This window comes from Aedes aegypti, chromosome 2, assembly GCF_002204515.2.
Source record: "Aedes aegypti strain LVP_AGWG chromosome 2, AaegL5.0 Primary Assembly, whole genome shotgun sequence".
NCBI classification, from domain to species: domain Eukaryota; kingdom Metazoa; phylum Arthropoda; class Insecta; order Diptera; family Culicidae; genus Aedes; species Aedes aegypti.
Window position 1 is genome coordinate 69,849,733 of NC_035108.1, and position 18,892 is coordinate 69,868,624.

The following is an 18,892-nucleotide window of genomic DNA, read 5'->3' on the forward strand; positions in this document are numbered from 1 at the left end:
ATTTCTTCAGGTGACTTATAGACACGTGCGAAACCTTTCAAGACGACCTTGAATAAACGTTCAGTTTTGTCGTCATAAGTACAAAAAATGTGTTTCTTCTGTTCAAGGTGTTTGAGACAATGAACACGATTTTTAAGAGTTTCCAACAATACGCGGTAATGTCCTTTCTTTGCGATTTGGAAGGAGTCCTTGGTTCTCCTGAAGCAGTTTAAGATCTCAAGCCAAAATTATCCTAATTCAACTATCAATTATATCATGTTTCTTCTTTCCCTTCTCCCATTGCAGGCGCCGTTCGCCGAAACGCACCCAGACTCTGCCAATTTCCAGCGTCGAAGTTGATCCGGAGAAGCTGGCCCAGGAAGCGTTCCGGCTGCTGCGGACGGTCCAGAATCTGCTCAACACCCAGGAACCGACACTGTCGCAATCGTCAACCGCCCTCGATAGTCTTCTGTTGGCCTCGGCGGCTGGTTCCGCCACGGGGAGCACTTCCACCTTGACGGGGGTGGGCGGCGCATCAGGGGGACCCTCATCGGCAACTGTCCACCACCATCACCATCACCACCACATGCCGGGAGCCGTTGAAGCCATGTACGGTGGGGTGGTCAACGCCAGAAGCAATGTGGCCTTCAGCCGGAAGCTGAACATGCGAGGAAGTCGACTATCGCTGAGGAGCAGTACAGATGACTCGGTGCATTCTACGTCATCTTCGAACAAAACCGAAACCGATGAAGACAACACGGATAGACCTTCGCCTCCACTGGGTCATCACTTGCACCATCCTTTGGTGCATCAACATCAGAACAGTGGAGGAAGTAGCAGTAGCAGCAGCACCACCAGCAGCAATAGTGGCCATCTAATCAACCACCGTCACAGTGCAAACATCGACCGAATTAAGGAGATGATGATCTCCAGCTCGGCAGAAGACGAAAGTGGGTTCAGCTCGATGAACTCCTTCCAAGAGATTGGCCTGCCACTAATAAACTCTACCATACTGTCGTCGTCTTCCGCGGCATCCTCCACAACGGGTGTTTGCTCGGCCGATTCCAATTCATCAGCAGCTTCCTCAACGGGTTCGGTATCCTTCGTATCGGACGAATCGTCCGACATGCGAGATAACACCGTCATCCCAACCAACAACGCAACGACGATCGCCATAAACCCACCATCTACTGTGTCCTCCTCGTCATCCAACTCTACCCTCACCAACACCAGTAAACAGCTCTCGGACAAGCTGGGCATTCCCTCGTCCTCTTCCTCCAAGGCGCCGGAAATTCCAGCCCGGATAACGCAATCCCCAGCCTACGAGCACCACAACCACTTCATCAACCATCGACGGTGGGATTCGGCCCCAGTGGTGCCCCCGAAGCTGAAACTCCACGGCACCGATTCGGATGGGGGCGTTTCTTCGCGGGTCCTGTGGGTGTAGCGGTGATAGAACCCGGCCCACATGGCGAGAGCTGTAGCCTTGTCATCGCCGACACTCTCCTCGCATATGCGCTTTCTTTTAAGTATCGCCTGCTGTAGACTCTCTAGAGCAACTAACTCCAGAAAGTAGTCCCAAGGCATTCGTCATGGCAAAAAAGTCCTAAATTCAAAAACCCCTTACTCTTTTAAGTATTTATATGTTCTTCAGAAGTTCTTCCAATGTGCGTTGTTTTTGGATGTTGCCGAAGCGTTGTTAGTAAAGATCAGTAAAATATTGCATTTATTTAGGGGACGTATAGTTTTAAAATGTGTCACGGTAGCGCCCGGGAGAGATCCGGAGTCCCCGGTACGGCATCATTGTAAATTTTACCAGAAATCATATTTTATTACCAAAGCTAATAAACTCAAAAAGGATATTCGCGCGCGGAGAACGCTCACGGATGGTGAAGCGTTTCACAATAGACTCGAGTCGTCTATAAAGAAACGCTTTACCCCACGATTCGAGCAGAAAACGGATGGAAATTTGCTTTAATATCCAGGAACTAATATTTTAATTGCAATAGACGATAAACTAATGAGCATTTATATTACTCGTGTACTTAATCTATAACATTACTACTATACTATTTACTAAGGATCACCATTATTACTTTAGTAAGTTTAAGTGTAAAACTGCTACCCGTCGTAAGAGGAAACACCAATAGATTATTTTACTACAACTTGTATTGTACCGCAGCGAAGCGAATCGATTACATAAATTTACATGTATCAAGTCGAATATCTAATGCTATTATATTATGAATGTTTGTGATAATTTATTGATTCTTTTGGAAATCCGTTAATTTGTCTGTTCCCTGATTGGAAAATGCCACTATATATGTAAATTTTAAGTTTCGAAACTGCAAAGCCGTGTTGTACAAATTTGCGTTTGCCGCGGGAGGCGATGATGCAAAAGAGCTCCCAATCACCCAGCAATCCTTAGCCCCACTAATCGCGAATCGTTTTTTTATAAAAAAAAACACCTCTCGATGACCGTCATTTTACTTGAATGAAAATGAGAGTTACTAGAATCACGAATCAACGGAATAGCTATCTTTACCTGTAGCAACTATTACCACTAGAGCAGACTAGCTAACTATCCTACAATTATTGCAACTACATCCAGTACACACAAACAGAAACACTACTGCTACAGCAAAACTTAAGCTCTACTGCGTAAACTTAAAATAATGTTATTACCTAGTATATACGGAAAAATGCCAATCGGAAAAAGCAGAAAAAAGAACATTAATAAAACCATTCATATAAATTGTTCGATGTTTTATTTTATAGAGAAATTACCATATTTTCTTCAAAGCAACTCTTTCAGAACGGAAAATAACTTTACAACGCGAAACATCTTCTTCGAAAGCAGGGTTGACATAAATTTCACATGGTTGAGTAAGATGGAAGGGGTTAATCTTAAATAGTTGAGGATCGTCGAACATTTTTATGAAGAAACCTTCCAATTCTGCCCTTTATACTGATCTCTTGACAGACGAACCTTACTCAGTTAAGAGGAATATACTACGTTTTACAAATTTTCGAAACCACTTTTATTTTACTCAGAATTGCAGCAATGTTCATGAAAATCTATCATTGTATATCTGTAGTACCTACATCTGTAATTTTAAAATAATTTCACATGAGGATTTCTTTGAAATTGAATAAAAAAACTGGTATTTATTTTCTTGAATGATGGATTCTTGACTACTTGAGTCTTAAGCGCATTCATTGCGTAAAGGCAGCGTCCATTTATCACGTAATTCTAAAATTTGGAATTTCAAATTTTAAGCGTTCGATTTGTGCACATTGAAAATGGTAAGCTCATCGAAAGCCTCATTCATTGAATGTCTGTACAACTTCGATTGTTTTGATTATGGACCTATGCACGGGTTCATTATTTGAATATTTAGCGGTGCCGTGTTATTTATGTGACCATGGAAACCAGTGAATTCGGAACCGCTCAAACGTCAAACTAGTGAACTCGTGCATCTGTCCATTCACAGTCAATGTCACGGTCGTCTATGCGCAGGTAAAAATCCAGTATTTTCCTTCATCAACTTAAGGCTTAGTAGCCCGTCATTCGTTTTGACAACAATGATGACTTTTCAGCTTGCATTTCAAAGTGATAAAACTCAATGTTCATAGTTTTTATTGACTTGAAAAAGTATCACTGTATGCGCTAACATGCATAAGGTGTGCTGATACTTTTTCAACTATGTCAGTGCAAAACCAACTGATTTTCTTTGATTCAAAATCTTGAGATGAATTAGCAACAATCATCAACGATGCGTACAATTTTCAATGGCGGCCTACTTCGCCTTAAATGACCAATAGGGTGCTCGCACAGCTACTTGTCTGAAACTGTGCAATTTGAAGCACTTCAATACGACGCATGTTGTGACCAAATATGATCTCAATAGCTTTCAAAAAACCCGACTATCGAAGTGAATCAAAAGTACAGCGTCACAATGTTTTTTAGTCATATTTTGTTTTGAAAAATTACCCTTAGTTGATCTATAACTGTGGGGTGACTGTATCTGCGACGATCTACAAACGTATTTTCTAAAGAACGTCGGCGCGAAAATTTTTCGCGTCACGCATAATAACGGTCAATGAACAACTGCTCGAATGGTTGGATAGCGACAAGTATCTTTACAGCGGTCACTGCAAGCGACTAACGATTTAGCCCTAAGTTAGACTATGAGCACAACATTACAAACGCTTCATGATTGGGTGCGAGCTCTGTCGTTTCGCCAAAGAACTATTGAGTAGCCGTTCTTACATCTTGGTAAAATACTACCTAGAGCCTTAGTTAGACGTTATAAATGTTCCTGTTACTCATTTTATTTTTCTATCTTTATTAACGAGATTTTCTGCCCTGGGCTAGCTCATCTTGGGACCAACGGCTTTACTTCCCTTCCGAACGAAGTCATCATTGAGATTTTTAGTGACTATCTCGGGGATGGGATTCGATCCCAGGTCCTCGGCGTGAGAGGCGTGTGTTCTAACCACTACACCAGGTCCGTTCCCTACTCATTTTTTATTTTACAAAACTTGGAAAAGTCCTATTGAGTTACGAAGCGTTTTCTAAGTTCCGAAGAAGAGTAACTCTATCTATAAGTAGAAATTGATAAGGGTGATATAGCAAACGCTTAACAGATTATGAACCTTTGAAAATTTCTACGCAGAGTATGTGTATGATTTTCACACACTGAAATGAATTTTATTACGAAAAACTACTGAATCCAAGGTACTGTACCAAGGATTTTGAACCAACCACATTGAAGGGGTGGTGTTGATCAGGTAAAATAAAAAATATGCAGCGTGAACTGCCAGGCAAATTTCTTGAAGCTTGCACACAAAAAGCGTGACAAAGGGAGAGCACGTTTTGGATAAACCAGACGACTACAAAAAATCGAATGTAAATCGGATTTCTTCAATGACTCAAAACTGCTATGAAAATAAACATATGTTTACTTAGCAATGTTTTGAACTCAACGTTTCAACTGCTAGTTATTGCTCGTAATCTAAAAGCTTTTAAAGAAACAAGTATTAACTAACTTCCCAAGAAACAATTTTTGCCTTAAGAAAAGTTTTCAGAGCTATTTTATTATGCTATTTGTTGCTTATTAATCGTGTTTGTTAAAATGAAACTATTATTGAAGCGTTATTCGCCCAGAAATGGAGAATCTATTCAACGACAACCGTTTCATGAACGTAATAGGATAACGGTCGTATTTTGGACCCCCTAAGGAAGTAATTTGAGTTTTTTGTCCCAATTAATTAATTACACAACTTAATCAAGTCAAAGAACATGCCAAAATGTAGCGAAAAACTTCCTCTATGAGATAAAAATGCCCATACGGTCATGCAGGATCCAAAAAACGCCGAAAATAATTGAATTATGAAGCACTGTTTTCCATTATTTTGGACACACCAACACATTTTGGACCATCAAAGTGTAAATTTTGGACCCCCGGATTTTTTTATCGTTTGGCGACAATATCCACGACACTGTTTGTATAATATGCTTGCCCATAGTCTAATCAATCGATTGACAGTGGAAAACCGAAGAAATCGTACGCTTTTAGTTCAGAAATGTGAAAAAAGTTTTTGTTTACATTTGAAAAATTTCTGACGGCTTCAATTTCTATGTGTAACGTGTTGTAACGGTAGCATTTATGAACCGATTAAATTAAATTAATTTCAGATAAAATAAACACTTTTTCTATGTACAAACGGTTGATGCAAGTGCGAAATAGTCCTATCTTTCCAAATGGCATGCGAATTGAGGTGGTCTTTCGATTCAAACTGGAAAATTTGCAGGAAAATGGCTCAGGGGGTCCAAAATATATTGGTGATCCTATAGTAAATGTTTATTCAATGCTCTTACCGCGGCTGCTGAACAGTAGTAACATTAAAAGTAGGCATTGCAATCTCATCTGATGAATAAGATCATCTTCGGATAATGGAAAGATATTATCTGTAATCCAAGAGCGCTCTGGAATGATATCATCTTTCAATCCTGAGCATTAAAAGATAATCTTGACAGCTGCTTGGTGGTTTGGCCCAAATTACCTTCCTAACTAACTGTTCTTATTATGCTTCATTTTCCTGTTCATTTCCTCTACAGAATTAACAACGTATGACTGGAGAGCAGTTTTGGAAAATATCGTCGTGTTCGGAAATCAAGAGTGGCAAAAAATAGTCTTAGAATAATGAACAATTGTGGTCAGCATTTGACTTTTCAAGCAACGAAAACTGAAATTTCTGGAATTTATAGTTTGAACAACAATGTCGGGCTTGCATTATTGTTCTTGTAAAATAACAGTATTTCAGAGAATAAAAGGCATAATGTTTTGGCATAGAGTTACTATGTAAGTTCTCTTGAATTTGTTTTTCTGAATACCTACTATTTAATTGCAAAAAAAAAATGCAATTCTTCATGGTATCAACTAAAAATATTATTATTGATTCCAACAACTGTATTACTTCATGTCATCACAATTTTATTTTACTTCCGTCTTTTGTGCAGAGATGAAAGAAAAATGTAGCAAACCCTAAAAAGTTAATGAAGATGAAAACGAGATCTCATTTTAATAAGTATTCCTCACTAACCTTAGTTGTGATTGAAGGGTTCCGCTATAGCTTATCATTTGCCCGATTAGCCATTTCACTATCAATCCCTTGTCAAACGTGTGTATTCATGTAAAGTGTGTGCGTTTTCGCCAAGTAAATCAAATGCGTGGATTGCTGAGTTCAAGATGATCATCTGAGCATAAGATACTGAAAGAAAATCGATCACAGAGCTCTATGATGATATCTCACAATTCGATCCATATCATGCTCAGATGATCGAAAGATGGGATGAAATGCAATGCCTGATTAAAAGTAAACTTTACAATGTTTATCCAACATTTAAACCACCAGTTAGGGTAACGGTCGTAATTTGGACCCCCTAAGGAAGTAATTTTAGTTTTTTGTCCCGATTAATTAATTGCACAACGTCAAAGTCAAGTCAAAGAACATGCCAAAATGTAGAGAAAAACTTCCTCTACGAGATAAAATTGCCCATACGGTCATGCAGGATCCAAAAACCGTCGAAAATAATTGAATTATGAAGCAATGCTTTTCATTATTTTGGACACACCAATACATTTTGGACCCTCAAAGTATATATTTTGGGCCCCCGGCATTTTTCATCGTTTGGCGACAAAGTCCACGACACTAGTTGTATAGTATGCTTGCTCATAGTCTAATCAATCGATTGACAATGGAAATCCGTAGAAATTATACGCATTTAGTTCAGAAATTTGAAAAAAGTTTTTGTTTACATTTGAAAAATTTCTGACGGCTTCAATTTCTGTGTGTAACGTGTTGTAACGGTTGCATGAATGAACCGATCAAATTATATTAATTTCAGATAAAATAAACACATTTTCTATGTACAAACGGTTGATGCAAGTGCGGAATAGTCCTATATTTCCAAATGGCATGCGAATTGAGTTGGTCTTTCGATTTAAACTGGGAAATTTGCAGGAAAATGGCCCAGGGGGTCCAAAATATATACGGGTCCAAAATATATTGGTTACCCTATCCATCGAACATACAGAAATGCTGATTCACCGTTTGTTTAAAAGGGTTGCATAAACGAGTAATTACTAAATTGTGGAAAAAAAGTTGAAGAAGTCATTATAACCTACACAGCAAAAAATTCTCAACATATGTAACACGTAATTTTTTATGATAATCATTTAAAAGGAGTTGCAACTGAACATTCAACGATAATTAATGTAAACTGTCTCATTGCATTAGAAAATGCTTGCAAACTTGAGTGAAACAGAAACATTTCATGATCTTATTACATCCACCATTCGCCAATATTGCATGCTTTTTTGCATCTTGAAAGTGAAATTGCAAACAAGAATGCTCGGTTTACATGATTCTACGTTGAATATTCTGTCAAAAATAATGCACATGGAGGGATCGACGGCTTTTCATGCCATGTGCATTATTTATGATTGAATTTTCAGCGGTAAAATCATGTAAACCGAGCCGTTTTGCATGCACATTCTTCGAGAGAAGACGTTTCGCGTTCAATATTAAGGATTTCGGTAACAATGTTGTATATAATAGATGTGTTTATAGGTTTTATCATTAGATAATACATGAGAAATGGCTTTGCATGATTGAGGCTAAAATAACGTTACGTGTAAATCTAAGATTTCTTTGGTGTATATGATCATCATCATTAAAAATAACTGCATTTGTACAATATTATTTCAACCACATGTTTTCGTAATGTGATTATTCGTCTATTATGAAACTGTAATGAAGCTGATAAGCCTTGAGTTTGAGACCTTTTTATAAACAATGTTGAATAATGGTGTTTACATACACCGAAGGCAAACAAAATACTTAGACGAGGTTCGAACAACATATGTACGATAACCTATTCGATTACTTTATTGTATCATTAAATACTGCTCTAATCCTGCTGATGTATATAACCATGGTTGGAGTTGGAGCAGTGAAGTTGCATACGCCTTGTTAATCGGAAGGTCCTGAGTTCGAGCCCCGGTATCACAGTTGGCGATGGGCGATTTGGAATCGATATTCCAAACATCGTTTCGTTTTTCGTTTCGATCAATCGATTTTTTGAATCGATGCATACATACATCGATGCATTACATCGCGATGTAAGGAGTACTCGAAATCAAGAGAATCGATTTTTTCTATTCGAATTTTGATTCGATTCAGAGGAATGAAATTTATTAGATTTTTTGAATGAGCTGATGAACCAAAAACCAAGTTTTGAACTAGTCTTTAAGTGTATGATGTACAATTTTTAATTTCAAACTCTTTTTAATTGCAAATATTCAAAAATCAAATGCAACTGCATTTGGTCTTAATATGAGAGGTATTTTTGTGAATTTTCATATGAACTTGAAAATAGAATCGATTCAAAAACATCGATTCAAGTGAATCGGCGAATCGATTCAACTTATCGGATTTGAATCGATTCAGTAACATCGATGTTCTTGTCAAAATTGCCCAACGCTAATCACAGCAATGTAGAAATAATCTAAATTTAATAATAATACTTGAAATTCTCTAGGTATACAGGTTTGAATATGTAATATAGTGCACAAATAAATACGAAACATCGAAGAAACATCTCTTGGTACGTGATACCCTTTTCAGTTGAATAAAACACCAAAACAGGCTGTGTTCAGCATGTTTTTCCGTTGAGCTAATGCTTAACAAGGCCTATTATTTTTTATACTCGTCATTAGAAGAAATAATGGCATCCACAACTTTTCTTCGACCATTAAGAAATAAGATGTCATGCAAACCTGTGAAATAAACGCTGAACGAGTATTCTGTGGAAACCTGGTGGTTTAAATGTCGAATTAACGATGTGATTGCTACTTACAATGTTACAACTGTTTAACAACCGAGGTAAGATCATTGAATAAACATGTGCTATATTACGTTTGTAAAATGGTTGTTATTGAATGGATTCTCCATTTCTGGGCGAATAATGTTTGAATAGTTCAATAGTTTAATAACACAGCTCTGAGATGCTTTTTTTTTAAGGCAAACATTTTTTCTTGGGATCGGTGAAATTTTTATTTTTACTTTTTTATACTGAAACCTATGAGTGTCACGTTTTCCGACGCATATCAGTCAACAAAAAAACACGAAAAAAAATCACAAAAGAATATTTTAAAATCTTACGATTATGAAAGATTACCTGCTTTGCTCTTGTCCACAGTTGATCAACAGAAGTTTTCTTATTTCATTTTGCATCTCGTAAATGAAAGCTTCAATCGAAAAAAATATTTGGTAGACGTGATACCCATCATCATCACGCACAACCGGTACCAAATATTTTTTTCGAAAATAGTTCCCAACTTTGAGAAATAAATCTTTAGGTGCTTTTCGCCATACAAATATATTTCCCGTTACCTTTTAGCGATTTTTCGTGTATAGACACTAGCGCATGTGCGTTACGGTGTGGCAAGTAGCGAATCAGGGCATGCATGTAACCCATTGAAACCACGAATCCACCGTTGACGATATATTTCATAGAAAACTAAGTGATATTTATAGGATTGAAATTTCAAACAAATTTTTATGGAAGGACTATTTTGAATTATTGTGGTACAACTGTAGAGTTTTATCGAGATAATATTGGTGGTATTTTTTAAGATCATTGCCAAAGTGATTTATAGTGAAATTCGTAGTGTAAGATTTTACTAAATCTAAGTCTTAGAGGGGGCTTCCTCAGCCGAGTGGGTAGAATCCGTGGCTAAAAAGCAAAGTCACGCTGAAGGTGTCTGGGTTAGATTCTTGAAGTTAGATGCCTTTCCCCATACAAAATAAAATGAGAAAACTGCTGCTGATCAACTGTGGAAGCAGGAAATCCATTGAGCGCTATTTTCGGAAAAACAAAATTTGGTACCGGTTGTGCGTAATGATGATGGCTATCACGCCTGCCAAACAACACTTTTTTCGCTTGGAATACAAACTATGTAAGTGCACAAGGCGATTCTCGGTGATAGTTTCAAAAGTTTGTTTGTTCATCGACCTGAAGAGTTACTCAGACAATCACACAAAATTGCTATTAAAACAGGAAAAAAAAATTTTTTTTTCGCTATCACCACTGAACCGAGCTGGGCCATCATCATCTGGTGAGCTTGTTGCACGAAACACTGTTTCGTGCAGCAACACCTGCAGATGGTTCTAGGGTGAAACGTCAAACACGAAGAAAATCGATGAGCGCGACTCTGGTTGTGAGGTTTGCAACATCTCGAATTTGAAATGACCGTTGAATGCATGGTCGATGGAAACTTCTTCAGTGTTACGTCTGTGGTATTTCCTTAACCTTTACAGTACACGCTCGTTTAGATCTACTCTAAAGTGAGTAGATTTTGACTGGAACTGCTCAAAAGTGAGTAAAGCCATTGTTACTCACTTCAGAGTAACACTGTCAAATGTAAAAATTAGAGTAACACTTACTCACTTCGTTTAACCTTTCGGTCGTCGCGCGAATTTTTGTAACGCGAGTAGTCGCGCGTTGTACTTTGTACAACACTCTTGGTTTTGCGAATATCCCAGGAGTCTGACCACTTAGAAAGTTGACGTTTTCGGCAAAATTGTTCAGTAGCTTAAGGGCTATTATTATTATAGCCAAGAAATTCGGGATTTTGCCACTAGGCGGCGCTACCCGAGCAAGTGAAAAAAGCTCAGCAATAGCTTATTATGATATGGACATCTAAAAGTGATATTAACTTGTTAGATATAAGAGATAAAAGATCTGAAAATGATATCTAAAATTTACTCCTAGAATATCATTAGCATATCATATTTAGCTTTTGTAAGATCTAACCAATATCACCGAGCTATTCATTTGATCTGCAAACATCAAATTTTGATATAGCTTAGAAGTTCCAGGAATAAAATTTAGATATTATCTTCAGATCTTTTATCTCTTGTGTCAATCAAATCAATATCTCGATTTGATGGTCAGAACTTCGCTTCTGCTCGGGTAGTGAACATGAAACTTTTGTTTCTCAGATCTCATGATCCTGACCACTTATAAAGATGACGTCTTCGGCAAAGTTGTTCGGTAACTCAAGGACTATCATTGTTTGAGCTAGTTGATTCAAAATTTTGCCACTAGGCGGCGCTAGTGAGCATAAAAAAATTTGTTTCGCAAATATCTCAGGAACCTGATCACTTAGAAAGATGGTGTCTTCAGCAGATTTGTTCAGTAGCTCAAATTCTTTGTTTGTTTAATCCTTAAAGTTCGAGATTTTGCAAAATAATGATAGTCCATGAGTTTCTGAACAACTTTGCCGAAGGTGCCTGTCTAAAAAGTCGAGATCCTGCAGTACCCACAAAACAAAAATTGCATTCTCACTAGCGCCGCCTGGTGGCAAAATACCCTATTTCTTGGCTCAAATAATGATAGCCCTTGAGCTATTGAACTACTTTGCCGAAGACACTATCTTTCTAAGTTGTCAGGCTCCTGAGATATCTGCAAACAAAAGTTTTATGCTCACTAGCGCCGCCTAGTGGCAAAATTTTGAATCAACTAGCTCGGAAAATGTTAGTCCTTAACATACTAAACAACTTTGCCGAAGACGACATCCGTCTAAATAGTCAGGATCCTGAAATATCTGCAAAACAAAAATTAAACTTCCATGCCCACTAGTGCCACCTAGTGGTCAAATTCCGAATCAAATGAGGTACCATCATATAGTGCTTTACCTCCAGAACAACTTTAATAAAGATCCCAAGTTTCTATATTATCTGGACTTTAAGATATGACGATTTCAAACTGTGGTTCCTCGAACCGTACATAGTGCGTTCATTATTATGCGACTTCCATGTACATTTGTTGATTGTACCGTATTATAAAGGGCCATACTGCAAATAAAAACTGTCGAGTATTGTTCTTAAGGTCTGAGGTCACGATCGACCGTTAAAAATTTAAAATCACCACGTTTTACCGTTAAAAACGCACGTGTTGGCTCTCTCAGAGAGAGTATTTTCATGGATGATTGAGGATGACAGTGTTGCCATAAAATATTTCAAATGATATCCTTGTATATTGTTTCTCCGGTCATCATCATTATTAGGAATAAAGTCCAGTTTACAGGAAATATAATTCAGTCGTAAATATTTAGCTTGAAACTTTGAGAACTATAATATCCGTTGGTAAACTGGAAAATAAATACATATTTACTAAAATAACTAGAGACATCGACCGCTAATGGTTGTATTTTTGACGGTGTATTTGTCCAGATCATTTTTTCGGTACTGCACTCAACTAGTTTGATTTCATATCAATCAATAATTCTAGTACATCATATTTTATGAAAGATTTGTGGGATATTTAATGTAAAAAGCGCTGCAAGCAATACATCAATCAGCTGTATAATCCATAAACAAAATTATATTCAGTATACTGCATAAATTATGAAACAATAGTCAGAAATAAAACGGTTATGCTTTATAGTTCTAGCTAGAGTTTCATCACCTGTGTTGTATTCAATTATATTTGAACCAAATTATCAATACAATTATGATGATGTCAATCATGCACAATTTCTGTAAAAAATATGTGACATGGAAATAATATCATATTATTAATATTTTCGCATCAAATAAGACACTCACGCATAAGCACACTTCTGAAATACTTAATAAACTTGCATGGTCACCATTATTGTGCTATTCGGTACACTAGCCCTGAAACCAAGAAATAAAGTTTTTTAAATACCGCAGTGATCGAACATAAAAAATAAAGCTTATAAAGTTAAAAGAAGTGTGAACATTGATGCGGATTTTATATTCAATAAATGTTAGGCATACTTCTTCACATATATCATATTTGGACAACGCCATACAGTGAAATAACACCTTCTGGCACCCACAAAACAGTCAACAATCTCACTCTCTATTCTCTTTGCATGCCATCACAGCGCGCAGCAGCGGGAGAAGGTAAAAAAATCCCACAAGCAGCTGCATGTAGCGAGAAAAAGAGTACAAGCAGATAAACAAACGATCATCCTGTCCATGCGGGCTGCGTTTAGTAGTTGCTAATAACGCAGAGAAAATAATTTCGATCAGTCATTTCGAGTTGGATAGCTCGAATGTTCAGAAATTGATTTTGTCGATCAGCTATCTGCTCGATGGCAATAATGCGACATTATGTAGGATTGAGAGAATAGGAAACGTGAGGTCTTCGAAGAATATTTTTATGATTTTGGACTTGAGACGTTTAGAAGAAATTTCAACAAACTGCGAGTGTCTTGAAAATTCAAGGTTTATATACAAATACATTTTGGGAAAATATCTGCAACATATTAGATGGTATGATAATTTTGCAAATTGTTGAATTATTTTTGAAAAATATGACTTCAAACAGAATATTTCGACCAGAAGAAATTTTTTTCTAATTATGACATTTAAATTAATTTTTACATTAATTTTGTGCGCTCAACAATAAGGTGAAAATTAATTTTTAAAATTGTCATAATTTCAAATGAATTTGGTTTTGTGTAAATTTCTAAGCTTATTTCAAAATTGTACGTGAATGCTTAGAACATCTGGGGTTATATTGACACAGTTGGCAATATTTGGGAATAATGAATAAATTGAGATTATTCATGAGTTATTTAAACATGCTAAGAACTTCTGAGAGAATAAATGAAAGTGTCAGAATAACAAAAATTTGAGAAGTCATACCTATTCCTAGCTATGGAATTTTAAAAGTATGAAAAATGGTGGGATTTTCATAAATTTCTAAAATCTACAGATTCTAAAATAATGAAAAATTCAAAAGTAACAACAGAAAAAAATAGGACTTCTATAACATAATTTGCATCACATAGGAACGTTTGGGAAGTGTGATTGATGGAAAAAATATTATTAAACAATTCGTGAATCTTGGAAAACCAATTCGGAAAATAGGAATATTTTTGAATTATGGAAATCTCTTACATTATGATTAAAATATTGTAAAGCAGCAAATATACAGCAAATAAAAATGTTTAAGGCGTATAGAAACTTATCAGGTTGGACCTGAATATTCTGAAATTATTTAAATAAAAGTAGTTTTGGGAAAATATTTGTGGAGAATCTAAATGATTGATGATAATGGAAAATTTTGAGATTTATATACTATAATTGTGATTAGATCTAGAATAAATCTAGAATATTGTGCCGGATCTAAATTTTTGAGGATAAAAAATGTTGAGGTTATTTATGAAATATATGGATAACCATAAGAACGTCGTGAAAATATTGAAATTCATTCGTCTAAAATTGAAAAAATAGTGTTGAATCTGAATATTTGTAGATAGCGTGAAATTCTGAACATTATGTCTGATTAATTGTAAATTTCTTCATACAAAGGGGTTTGGGAGAATGTTGTGTCAAATCGGAATACAATTCATATTCAGATAAATTTAAATCTGATTACCAAAAATTCTGAGATAATATCTTTTTGTAAATTATTGATGTTTTGGAAGAATAATGTTGCGAATCAACAAACTATGAATGATTCGTCAGTGTGAGTGTCGGCATGTACTCTTATTCGTAAATAATATGTTTACCATAATTTTATTTTTGTAATACATTAAATACTTTGAAGTTTTGGGAGAATACTGTGAAAAATCAGTATGTTTGAAGATAACGATTTCTTAGGGCAACTTCACCGGTGGTCCTTATTTTTGGTCTAAATTTATACCAAAAATGGACCAGTCAAAAATTCATACACCAGTAAAAATAGACCAAACTTCACGCGCATGCACCGGTTGTTATATTTTTTTTTATCCAGCAGAATTGATTAAACCTGAAGAATTCCTAAGGAACTCTGAAGGAGTACACGGATGAACTGCAAAGGAATTCCTGTATGAATCTCGACAGAATTCGCGGCGGAGCTTGAAAAAACAACCGGCAGAGCTCCGAAGCTTTTCTCCAAGAATTTTAAAGTGAATTCCTAACAGCAATTCCCTTGGATATTTCATCTAGGAATTTTATCGGAGATTAACTCTAGACGCATCTCCAAAGATTTCATCAATAAATACCTCCAAGGATTCAATTATCGAATTAAGTTGTGGGTTTTCTCAAAAAATTCTTTAGGGGGTTTCTCAGAGAATTTAAAACAGGAATTTCTCCGAGAAGCTTTTTGTAGATTGCACCAGGAATTTCTACGAGTATATTCCTCTGGCGATTTGCTATAAAAATCCTCCGATTTTTTTTTTCAAAAGATTTCTCCGGGGATTTTGTACAAGAACTCTTCCGGGGATTTTCTTCAGAAATTCCTCAGGAGTTCTCCAATAGTAATTCCTCCGGTGATTTGCTCCAGAAATTACTCCGGGGATTTCCTCAAGGAATTCCTCCGAGGATATAATCTAGAAATTTCTCCGGATATTTTCTCATAGAATTCCTCCCCCAAGAATTCTTTCGGGGATTAACTCCTGAAATTTCTCCAATAATTTCAAATAGAAATTCCTCCGGGAATTTCAAGGATTTTTCGGGATATTCCCCTAGGCCCCCAAGGGAATTTTCTCCAGGAATTCCCCAGGAGATCTCTTTTTGGGTCTCTGTGAAGATTGCACCAGAAATTTCTTCGGAGATTTCCTCCAGAAAGTCCTCTGGGAATTTCAAGGATTCCTTCAGGGATATCCTTCAACATTTATTCCGAGTATTTTCTCCAAGAACTTCTTTCAGGCATTCATCCGGGGATTTACTGCAGGAATACCTCCGGGGATTTGTTGCAGGAATTTCTCCGGGGATTTTCCCTAGGAATTCCTTCGATATGTATTTCCTTTAGAAATTTCTCCCTGGATTTCGTCCAGAAATTCCTCTGGGATTTTTCCAAGAGCTTCTCCGGAGATTTCCTCGGAGGAATTCGTAAAAAAATTAATTAAGAAATTCCTTCGAGGATTTTCTCCAGAAACTCCTTCGAAGACTTTTTCAGAGAATTTATCCGATTATTTCTTCCAGGAATATCTCTAGGGATTTGCACCAGAAATTTTTCCGGAGATTTTCTTCAAGAATTCCTCTGAGGATTTCCTCCGGGGATTTGGTCCAGGATTTTCTCTAGGGATTCCGTACAGAAATTCATTAAGAAATTCCTCTGAGAATTTTTTCCAGAAACTCTTTCGGGGATTTTTCCAGAGTATTTTTCCGGAGACATCCTTCAGGAATTTCTCGAGGGATTTGAACCAGGAATTCCTCGGGGGATTTTTTGCAGGAATTTCTCCTAGAATTTTAGCTGGAATTCCTCTAGCGATTTCAAGGATTCCTCCGGCGATATCTTTAAAAATTCCTCCAGGAATTCTTTCCAAAAATTTCTCAAGGGATTATCAATAGCCCGAGTAACCCACATGTTATAATTTAGGCATACCAACTGATATATGACCAGATCTGGTCATATAATAGTTATTCTGCATCAATTATAACATGTGTGCTACTTGGGAGCTATCACTCCGAAGATTTTGTCCATAAATTCCACGGGGAATTTTGTCCAGAAATTCTTACAGGGATTTACTCCAGGAATTGTTTCGGGGATTTTCTCAAGGAGCATCACTGAGGATTTTCTCCCGCAACTCCCCCTGGGATTTCCTCCAGGAATTCTTCTGGGAAATTCGTCCAGAAATTTCCCCAGGGATTTCGTCTAGAAACTCCTCTGGCGATCTGCTGCAGGTATTCCTCCGTAGATTTTCTCCAGTAATTTCTCCGGAGATTTTTTTTCCAGATTTCTACCAGGATTTCCCTCAAGAACTCCTCCGGGATGTTTTTCATGAATTTTTAAGGGGATTTTCAACAGCAATTCTTCCGAGAATTTTCATTAGAAATACTCCTGGGAATTTCGTCCAGCAATTTCTCCGGCAATATCATCCAGAAATTCCTCTGAGTATATCCTCCAGAAACTCCTCTGGCGATTTGCTTCAAAAAATCCTCTGATGTTTTTTTTTCAAAGTATTCTTCCTGGGATTTTCCCCAAGAACTCTTTCGGGGATTTTCTTCAGAACGCATTTCCAAAGATTTTATCAATAAATACCTCCAAGGATCCAATTAACAAATTCATTTGTGGATATTCTCCAGAAATTCTTTAAGGGGTTTCTCAGAGAATTTAAAACAGGAATTTATCCGAGAAGCTTTTTGGAGATTGCACCAGGAATTTCTCCGAATATATCCTTCAGAAACTCATCTGGCGATTTGCTCCAAAATATCCTAAGGTTTTTTGTTTTCAAAAAATTCCTCCGAGGATTTCTCCAAGATCTCTTTTTGGGATTTTCTTCAGAAATCCCTCAGGAGTTCTCTAATAGCAATTCCTCCGGAGATTTGATCCAGAAATTCCTCCGGGGATTTGTTTGTAGAATTCCTCAGGGGATTTGCCCCATGAATTCTTCCGGGGATTAACTTCTGAAATTTCTCCGAGAATTTCAAACAACAATTTCTCTCCCAAGACCCCCTCGGGAATTTTCTCCAGGAATTCTCCAGGGGATTTCTAATAGCATTTCATCCGGGGATTTCATACAGAAATTCTACCGGGCTTTCCTCTAGGAATTGTTCCGGGAGTTTCCTCCAGAAGCAACTCCGGAGATTGGTCCAGGGATTCCTCCGTGGGATTCCTTCAAAAACCCCTCTGGCACTTTGCTCCACGAATTTCTCCAGGGATTTTCTACACAAATTCCTAAGGGGATTTCGTTCAGAAATTCCTCCGGGAATTTCATTCAGAAATTCTTCCGAGAATTTCATTCAGAAATTCTTCCGAGAATTTCATTCAGAAATTCTTACGAGAATTTCATTCAGAAATTCTTCCGGGGATTTCGTTCAGGATTTTCTCTGGGGATTCATTCATTGGATTTCTCCAGCAATTAATCCGGGAATTTCTTCCCAGAGTTCCACTTCAGGTTTTCGCAAGGATTTCCTTCCGAGGGTTTTCTTCAAAGATTTCCTCTGGAGATATTCTCCAAGAATTCATCCGGGATTTCTTTTGGAGATCTACCAGAAATTCCCTCCTTTATTTCTGGAGGAAAGCCCCGGAATAATTTCTAGACAAAATCCTTGGAGGAGTTCTTGGGGGATATCTCCGAAAGAATCATTGAAATCCCCGAAGGAATTCTTGGAAAACAAAAAATAGTTCTTGATATCCCCGGGGGAATCCTTGAAGTTCCCGGAGAAATTCCTGGAGGAAATTCTCGGACCACTTCCTGGAGGAAATTGCCGGACGAATTCCACGAGCAATTTCCAGATAAATTCCCGGGAGAGTTCCTGGACGAAATCCCCAGAGGAATTTTTTAATAAAATACCTAGAGGAAATCTCCGAAAGCATATCCAGACAAAATCCCCAGAGGAATTCCTGGACGACATCCGCGCAGGAATTCTTGGG

General features: G+C 37.2%; 1 protein-coding gene across 6 annotated transcripts in view; it reads left to right on the forward strand.

Moving 5' to 3' along the window:
- The window catches only part of LOC5566239 (flocculation protein FLO11), a 481,107-nt gene extending 478,373 nt beyond the window's left edge, over positions 1 to 2,734 (forward strand). For all 6 annotated transcript variants that reach the window (XM_021841162.1, XM_021841164.1, XM_021841163.1 and 3 more), the window contains one exon: positions 286 to 2,734. In XM_021841162.1, coding sequence (XP_021696854.1) covers positions 286 to 1,426 — 1,141 coding nt within the window. In that variant the 3' untranslated portion in view covers positions 1,427 to 2,734. The remainder of the gene's footprint in view (positions 1 to 285) is intronic.
- The last annotated feature ends 16,158 nt before the right edge of the window (positions 2,735 to 18,892 follow it).